Genomic DNA, 8,935 nt, shown 5'->3' on the forward strand with positions numbered 1-8,935 from the left:
CACAGTTTGGGGGCGGCAGGGAGCGACAGTCTGCCCCTGGGTCACTAGTTCTAAATTCACTCTCGTTTATCGAGCATCCGACTGTGTAAACCACGTGTACTCAGAGCAGTGAGTGGTTCTGTCCTGTGAGCGCCCAGCCTATCTGCCCAAACAACTAACAGATGCGGCTTTGGAAGCCCTGGGGACTGAGAAAAGTAGCTTGATTGTGCCTGGTAGGCGGCACCGGGCAGGCCTCCCGGAGGGACCGTGGAGCTGACCAGAGGGGAGGGGAGGAGAGCCCTGGGAGCGCCCGGAAAGGCTGGACATCTCGGGGAGACACAGGACTGTCCACAGCACACGTTCACCAGGCACCTATGTGCCAGGCACGGAACAGAGCAGAGGTGTGGCGCCTCAGCGGGCGGCTGGTAATAGCACACACAGAAAGATGCAAACTGCTGTCTTCGAGGGGCGTTGGAGAAAAACATGAGCAGAGCGGGGTCTGTGGATCAGGTTGCGCTCAGGTTGATCTGGTCAAGCCTTGTGAACACCTGGCTGGGGTACGCTGAGCGCTCACAGAGGCCCCAGGCGTGCAAAGGCTGGGTTGGGGAACTGCAGACTGCACCGTGGGATGGGAGGGCAGGGCGGGGCTGGCAGGTGGAGGTGGTGCTTGAGGCAAGGACAAGGTCAAGGTGAAGGGCCACCTGACGTTTAGGTGGGAGTGGAGGAGTTAGGGGTCCTGCTGGATCAGGCTGGAGTTGGACACAATCTGGGGGTGGTCACAAGAGGGGGCAGAGACATGGGGGAGAAAGGGGACTCCAGAGGAACCCCCGAGTTTCCAGCTTGGGGATCTGGGCAAGGTGCCCTGAAAATGTGGTTGTTGGAGGGGAGCAGACCACAGACGTCCCTACCATGACCGCTGTCAGAGGTCCCTGGGGCCAGGAGAGGGAGTCCGGTCCTGCGGTCGGGATCCCCGGGTCTGACTGCGGCCATCTCATCTGTGCATGCCCAAAGCTCAGGCGCCCAGTGGGGCGCTGAAGGCCGGAGACACCTCCTTTTCTCCTACGGGTTTTCATTAATTCAACTATCTTTGGCTGAGCATCTTCTCCGTTCTAGGGAAAATGGGACCAGTAAAACCCCCACGTTCCTGTCTGCATGGGGTCTAGAGTTTATTAGGGGAGGAGAGGCAGCTTTTACCCGCCCCAATGATGAGCCGCAAACCCGGCTGGGTGCTTTCACGAGTTTCCTGGTGGTAGAGGGTGAGGGCGAGCTTCTCGGGGCGTCCTGGGTGGGGGTTCTGAGCAGAGAGACAGTACATTATGAGCTCGGACCGCAATCCGGCTGGGGTTGTAGGGCGTAAAAGGAGAATCAAGGAAGTAGAGCACCATGGCTGGGGAGCAAACTGCAGGCCGGGAAAGCAGAGCAGAGGCTGACTGGTCCCGGGTCTGGGGCGGTGTAAGAGGGAAATTTCTGGGAGAGGAAACATTGATTGCAGTGGTATTTATACAACTGTAAATGTTTGTCAAAATTCACAGAACTGGACACCAAGGAGGGTGAATTTCACTCTAAGTTTTGCCAATAAGCCTTGCTTTATTTTTTTTTAAGATTTTATTTATTTTAGAAAGAGAGAGAAAGCTGGGAGGGGCAGAGGGAGAGAGAGAGAAGCTCAAGCAGACACTGTGCTGACAACGGACCTTGATGTGGGGCTCGATCTCACGACCCTGAGATCATGACCTGAGCCGAAACCAAGAGTCAGATGCTAAACTGACTGAGCTACCCATGTGCCCCTCAATCAGTCTTACTTTCAAATAAATACCTTTATTTAAAAAAAAAAAAGGGAGGAGGGGCGCCTGGGTGGCTCAGTGGGTTAAAGCCTCTGCCTTCGACTTGGGTCATGATCCCAGAGTCCTGGGATTGAGCCTCAGCCCCACATCGGGCTCCCCTCAGCAGGAAGCCTGCTTCCCACCTCTCTCTCTGTCTGCCTCTCTGCCTACTTGTGATCCCTGTCTGTCAAATAAATAAATAAAATCTTAAAAAAAAAAAGTAAAAAATTAAAAATAAAAAAAAGGAGTGGGGGTGGGGGGTGGTACGCAAGGGCCATTTTGCCCAAGGCCTGTTAAGGATTGTGGTGTTTGAGGCGAGCCTGCTGCCTGCCCAGGAAAATGTACCTGAATGTCCTGGGGCCCTCGGCAGGTGGGCTCTGACAACTGACGTGAGGACACAGCCCGGCACTGCTGTGATGGGCCCTGCTTGGTGCCACATGCACAGTTCCCCCTCCTGGTCCCTCTACAGCGACAGCACAGGAGGCTCCGGCTGCTGATCCCGCCTCGTGAACACCGGAAGTCTGGGGATTTGGCATTCCTCTAGAAGATTAGAGTCTCGACAGTGATTCTAAGTGCTCCGGGGAGAGAAGGGAGGGCAAGATACCAGAGATCCCAAGTGGGAGGGCCTGCCTCCGGGAAGCGTCCTGTCACGCTGGGGATTGACCTGGTGGTTGGGGGGCCAGGGTTCAGCCCCAGAGGGAGGGGGTGAGGCAGGGGCAGGCCTGCTGACAGGCTTGAAGACAAACTAGGGAGGCACACCCTCAGGGCCAGCACAGCAGCCATCTGGGGGCAGCAGTGAACAGCAGAACCTGCCTGCCAGTCTGCAACCAGACAGTGACCCTTCTAGCTTCTTCCTCAGAGGCCTGCTAAGGGGACTCCAGTTTCCAGCTTGGGGGATCTGGGTGAGGTGCCCCCAAAATGTGGTTGTTGGAGGGGAGCAGGCGAGCAAAGCAGCAGAACAGGAACAGGAGACCAGCGCCCAGGGACTCTTACGGGAGTTGAAGTGAGAAGAGCCCTCCAACCCATTCCAAACCAGCAACTGCGGCCCCCGCCTCGCCACTCAGCCAGTGATCGGTTTTATTACAAACTGGTAAGTGGACATCAGCCACCCAAAGCAGTGGTTGACCCAGGCCACCCGAGGGCTCAACATGTACCTAGGACTCCTACCAACTTAATCAGACTCTGCCATCAGCCTAGGCCACCAGGGCCGGGGTTGAGAACCGTGGCCTGAAAGGGTGTCTTCTCCAGGCACGGAAGCCAAATGTCCACAGGGTTTGTCTCCTAGGAGCAGGGGCCTGTCTCTGCACAAGATGCCGGGGCCAAGGGGGTCCAGTGGCAAGCCCTCCCTCTTCCTGGGAAACCTGTGAAGTCCTGGGCTGGTCACCGAGCGCCTGAGGACCCCTTCTGGAGGAAACCCATGCCTCTCGTGACTGGATTCAAACTCCCTTACAATTTCTATAGGAAAAAATTCAACTAAATGAATTCAGGCACTAGGCTTCTGGGCATTTTATCAAGTGAACCATTTCTAGACCCACACTGGAGACTGCTCACTTGTAGGATGTCGCCACCTTGCGGTCTGTCCTGATATGATCCCATGCAGCTCAAAATTGCCCGGTGCCGGAAACGCCACTGAACTTTCTCTTTGTGTATTCACTGTTCGGCTAGACCGCTGCAGCATCAGTGGGATTATGGGTTACGTGCTGTGACTGTGCGGCAACTCACGCCATGTGGGGAAAGCAATCTGGCCGACCCCGCTCAGCCTCCTAAGAACTGGCCCTGCACATACGAGCCCAACACAAGTTGTACCGGCCACGCTGTATAGAGGCAGCTTTCTCTGCTTAAACCGTGTGCATCACAGGACACTTGTCCAACCCCTTTAGCTGTCCTCGGAGGGGAGAAGAGGATCCTAGGAGGCTGAATGCCCAGCCGCCACATAGGACACCTGCTGGCCATGGGGCACCAATGCCCACCATGAGAGCTGACCTTGTGGTCTCTTTGTTCAGCACTGTCCCATCCCTGCTTGATTTTCCCATGGTGACTCTACAGGCAGAGGCGTGCAGTTCTTCCCAGGGGCTGGGACCAGTGCATGGTGCTCAACAGTGAGGAAATTTCTCAAGATCATGTTGGCTGACAAGTAGTAGAAGCTGGATCCCCAAGGAGTCAGGGCTGGCTGGGACCTGAGCCCTCACAGGCATGCTGGAGCAGTGAGCTGCACTCACACCCCCTGCCTACCCCTGTGAACTCAACATCCACCCCACTGTCTTGAGGTCTAGGGTCAGCTCTCTGCAAGAACCCTGGCTTCTCCCCCTAACCTTCAGCTGCATTTACTGGGTCTCTCAGTCCCAGGATCCTGTTTCCCTCTCCCTCTCCCCCTGGAGAGCGTGGCCCATTTTGCTAGACCGACACTCATCTGCTCTTAGCAGTAATCTCCTCACACCCTACAGGTTCTGAAGCGCCACTTTACCTCAAGCAGCACTTGGGAAGCAAAGTGTCTTAGTCTGCTACTCCTGCATCCAGGAGTCCTTCCCCCGGGGGGTCTGAAAGCAGCGTTTGGAGGACCGGATGGCTCAGCCTGTTGCGATTTCCAAGAAGCTAATCAACTCCCATTTTCATTATTAGGAAGCTCACTTTACCTAGATTACTTTTAAATCCCACGAGGGCATACTGGCTTCCTTCCACAAATATCTGCCTCTTCTGTGTGTTTCCATCTATTTATTTTCAAACTTAAGCTAAAAAAAGGATGGTTTTATTTGTCCACTGAGATCACAGCCAAAGATCAGGGATGAAAGTAGCAACCGGGATTCCCATCGGGATCCCACCGGAAGTGCCGGCCACGTGGCACTTCCCTTCCTGCCCTTAAAGACAAAGGACATTTTAAGAATTTTTAAAACTTTAATACAGTTCAAATCAGTGGATCAGGTTCACTTCAGCTCCTTCACCGCCAAACCTAGAGGAGAAGAGATATAAAATTGAGTCACCCAGGACATACATTTACTCGTGTTTGTCTGGACTTTGTACTTAAACTAAAGAGAGTTAACAAACCCAGAAATTAAGCATACCATGGTAGTTTTGCTTAAAATATTAAGTTAATCAGGGGTGTGAGATCAAGCCCCATGTCAGGCTCTGTACTGAGCGTGGAACCTGCTTAAGATTCTCTCTCTCTGCACCTCTTGCAAGCCCTCTCTCTAAATCTAAAGAAATAAAAATAAGAAAATACTAAGTCAGTGTTGGGGGCGCCTGGGTGGCGCAGTCCGTTAGGCATCCAACTCTTGGGTTTCAGCTCAAGTTGTGATCTCAGGATCGTGAGACTGAGCCCCACATGTGGCAACAAGCTCAGGAGTCTGCTCAGGACTCGCTCTCCCTCTGCCCCCCCAACCCCCCGCATGCTCTCTCTTTAAATAAATAAATCTTAAAAAAATAAAAACAAACAAAAACTTTAAAAATTAAGTTAGTGTTTGATAATTAAAAACAAAAACACTGTCAGAAAGCAGTCCATGTCTCAGCCTTCATGAAGAGATCTTGGAAGTCCCTACGATGTCAAGCCGCACCGGCCAACTGTCCAGTGTGAAGGGGCAGCCTGAGCCCGCTCTGCGCTCCAGGCCATCTCTCCTCTCCCCCCAGGATGGGCCTCAGTCTCACCTAGGCTCACAGCCTATTTAGTTTTTCAACCTGCAAAACTGGGGATCGGTTGACAGCACCCACCTCGCAGGATTGTCGGGAGAAGGAAGAGTTACCCAGAGTTAAGTGTTCGCTGTTACTATTCTGTGTTAGAAAAGCACAGATGGGAGTGAAACCAACTGTTCTCGGGCCAGGGAAACTACTTCTGGAACGGGATGAACTCAGAGAATCACACCAATAACTCCTTCCACCACCAACAGCAAGAACAGATACTTTGACAAGCCACAAGATGCACTTTCCTAAGTCTGGGGACAACGCCAAGAAACGAGACAGCGACACAGGAGCCCTCCACATTTCGGGTCGGCCCCTCGGGAGCCCAGGCTCGCTCACCTGGAGGCAGGGACTGCTTCAGTTTCTCTGCCTTCTCCTTGTCCGTGATGACCAGCGTGTAAAGGTATCTGCTGCACCGAACTTTGAACTTCACATTGTCCTTATTTTTCTTGATCTTGACGGCTACCAGAGACCGGAATCAAGAATTAAATGGTATCACAGAAGAGACATCACACAGTTCACCTGCTGTTTATGCAGCGAAGTGGCACTTTTGGCAACCACGCTCAGGCCTCTGCTCCCCTCCCTGGACCGTCCCCTCTGCAGAAACAGAAAGCCAGAGGCCCTCTAGGACTTCAATATTTAAAGCAGCATCAGAAACCTACACTTCCCTTTTATCAGTATGTCAGAGCCTAGGGCTTAATTTTACCTGCTGTATCTGACACATGGAACGCATGTGAGAACATTCTGTAACCACCTCCCCTCTCCTGGGAATCAGTTCTGGGGCCCCGGGGCGATGGTAACTACTTCCTTCAGGATCCTCCATCTAGCCCCAGGGTTATGTGCTAAAGCTTTTCCTGAAGTTTATGAAACCCATTTTCCAGGTTCTTTCCTACTTCCAAAGCCCGTCTCAGGACCACAGCTCAGACAACAGAGCCCCAGATGTTAACTCGAGCTCAGTGGTGCGAGGTCTGAGGTTTTGCTGTCGGCAGACACGTGTTAGTGCGTTTCCATGGAGGACATTTCATGTATCCATCAAAACTCTACATTCTAAGTTTAAAACCAGCTCAGACACTCTCGAGAGCTCCTTATCATGAGCGCACTTTAGTGCCCATCCCGACCCAGTGGCCGGGGGCCACACACAGGTTTGCACATGGTCAGCCCGCGCATCTGACCAGACGGCTGGGCACACAGGCCCTCAGCCCCACAGAAGCAACACGGGATTCACTTGGACTTACAACCCATGACTCCATCCATCTCTGCCAGTCTGGTAGGGCTGAAGATATGAGGCATATCACGAGAAGCGGCACCTGAGCCTGCCCAGGGCAATGGCTGCCTTAGCCTATGTTTTAGGAGATTTGGCAAACTAGGTCTTCATTCAAACAACCTACTTTGCTATCTTACTATTCCTCTTGAAATCTAAGTACGCTGCATCGTTCCTAGCAGCTGCCCTGCGCCTCTGACAATCTCAAGGTAAGACGCGAGGAGCTCTTTAAGAAAAAACGTTCATTCAACGCTGTCCTACTGTGCGGTCCCTCCATGTAAGGGCACCCAGCCCCAAGAACCGAAAGTAGCGAGAGGGTCCGTACACCACTGCTCAGGGCAAGGGGATCTGAAACAGCCAAAGGGGAGAAAGCCCCTAAGTGACCACTGCCGGACGCACAGATCAACTGCGGCAGCCCCCACGGAGGGTCCCTGAGCCTCAGAAAGGAAATCCTGACAGACGCTACTGAATGTCACCGCACGGATGAAGCCCGGAGATACTGTCTAAACCAAGCCAGCCAGGCCACAGGGACAGATGCTGCTGCTGTCACCCACAGGAGGTTTCTAGAGCAGTCACATCAGTAAAGCAACAGAACGGTGGAAGCCAGGGATGGGAGGGAGAATGGTGTGTTGTGTTTCTTGGGTGTAGTTTCGGTTTTGCAAGATCACGAGATCAAAAAAAGCCCAGTGAACGTCTCCAGTGCCAGCAAACCGTACACTTAAAAATAGTAAGGTTTTGCTACACATATTTATAATTAAAAATATTTTTTAAAGTTTACCCAATAAGTCCTAAACACACTGTGTCCAGGGGACCACACTATAAAACCAGGCTCCCGCATTCCCAAGTAAACTGATCTGAGGGGACTGGGTACCATTTTTTCATGATACTAAGGATTCCAAAGGATCCTCTGATGTGACCCTTGCACCAATCCCGTGGGACAGATGCTATTACCCCCCCCCCTCCCCACCTTCAAGGGAGAAAAGACAGTGTTGTGTTTAATCTGTTGAGACTGGCCACCCGCTGTAAGGGCTAGGATTTGAACCAGGCTGTAACCTCACATTCCCTGGCCTGAATGAGGACGGTCACCATCACATCTCTTTACAGCATGACAGTACACCAACAGTGCCACCAGCGGTCCCCAGAACGCCAGAAAGGGTAGACCTTCCTCCTTGTTCCCACAGGTGGCCACCACTTCCAACAGTCCCAGAGGATCAAAGGTGACAGCGACACGCACAGGACCCACTAGAACGCTCTCCCCAAGCTCCCACCATCTTTTCATTCTTCCACTGACGGAGTGTGAGAGTCGGGGCCACCTCAGTCCATCAGCAGACACGGCTCTGCTTTCACGAATGATCGGATACTCTCCTGAGGACACATCTCTGAGTGGAAAAGGGAGCTTTAAGGAGTATTTGATGAGGCAGAAAAATGAGGACCCTGGACTACCTCCCCAGTACGGACTCAAGATCTACCCTGTAGAAAGCACGAGCCCCCACACCTCCCTCAACCGTAGTATCACGGTGCCAGCAGGACTCCCTCCCCCATGGGGCACACCAGCGAGAACTCTCGGGGACCAGGGGCCGGTACATCACCCAGTGAAAGCTTTGCTGTCGGAGGCTTCTGGCACATCGTTCCCTTCTTGTTTACAGACCCAGGAAACTAACTCCTTCCTACACGTGAGAGGCAGACCGCTTCCTACAGCTAACCGTGCGGGGCCGGGACTGAGGCAGCAGTGGGCCCAGAACCCGACAGGGGGCACCAAGGTCAGGGTTCCGAGACCCACACTTCCAGACTTCCACCTGGTAAGGACTCTGCTCAGACACACACTCTCCTGAACTAAGGATGGTTTTCAAAATGCTCACAGCCAGCCCAAGGGAACACACTGCCCCCAAAAGTCTTATCTTTGGGTAAATGGGATAAAGTCCCTGCTCCCAGGCAGCCAGGATCGGCTGACAGCCCCAGGACCAACACTCCAGGTCTTGGTGAGATCAGGGGAGGGACCAGGGGAAGATCTAGAGAAGGACCAGGGGAAGGACCTGGGGAAGGTCTAGAGAAGGACCAGGGGAAGGACCAGCGGAAGGTCTAGAGAAGGATCCAGGAAGGGACCTGGGGAAGGTCTAGAGAAGAATCAAGGGAAGATCTAGGGAAGGACCAGGGGAAGGTCCAGAGAAGGATCAGGGGAAGGACCAGGGGAAGGTCTAGAGAAGGA

General features: G+C 53.2%; 1 protein-coding gene across 4 annotated transcripts in view; it reads right to left on the reverse strand.

Moving 5' to 3' along the window:
• Positions 1-4,523: 4,523 nt before the first annotated feature.
• RPL38 (ribosomal protein L38) overlaps positions 4,524-8,935 on the reverse strand; it is a 5,382-nt gene continuing 970 nt past the window's right edge. For all 4 annotated transcript variants that reach the window (XM_059379425.1, XM_059379426.1, XM_059379427.1 and 1 more), the window contains exons 4-5: positions 5,808-5,930; positions 4,524-4,746 (exon numbers count right to left, since the gene is read on the reverse strand). In XM_059379425.1, coding sequence (XP_059235408.1) covers positions 4,721-4,746; positions 5,808-5,930 — 149 coding nt within the window. In that variant the 3' untranslated portion in view covers positions 4,524-4,720. The remainder of the gene's footprint in view (positions 4,747-5,807; positions 5,931-8,935) is intronic.

This window comes from Mustela nigripes, chromosome 16, assembly GCF_022355385.1.
Source record: "Mustela nigripes isolate SB6536 chromosome 16, MUSNIG.SB6536, whole genome shotgun sequence".
NCBI classification, from domain to species: domain Eukaryota; kingdom Metazoa; phylum Chordata; class Mammalia; order Carnivora; family Mustelidae; genus Mustela; species Mustela nigripes.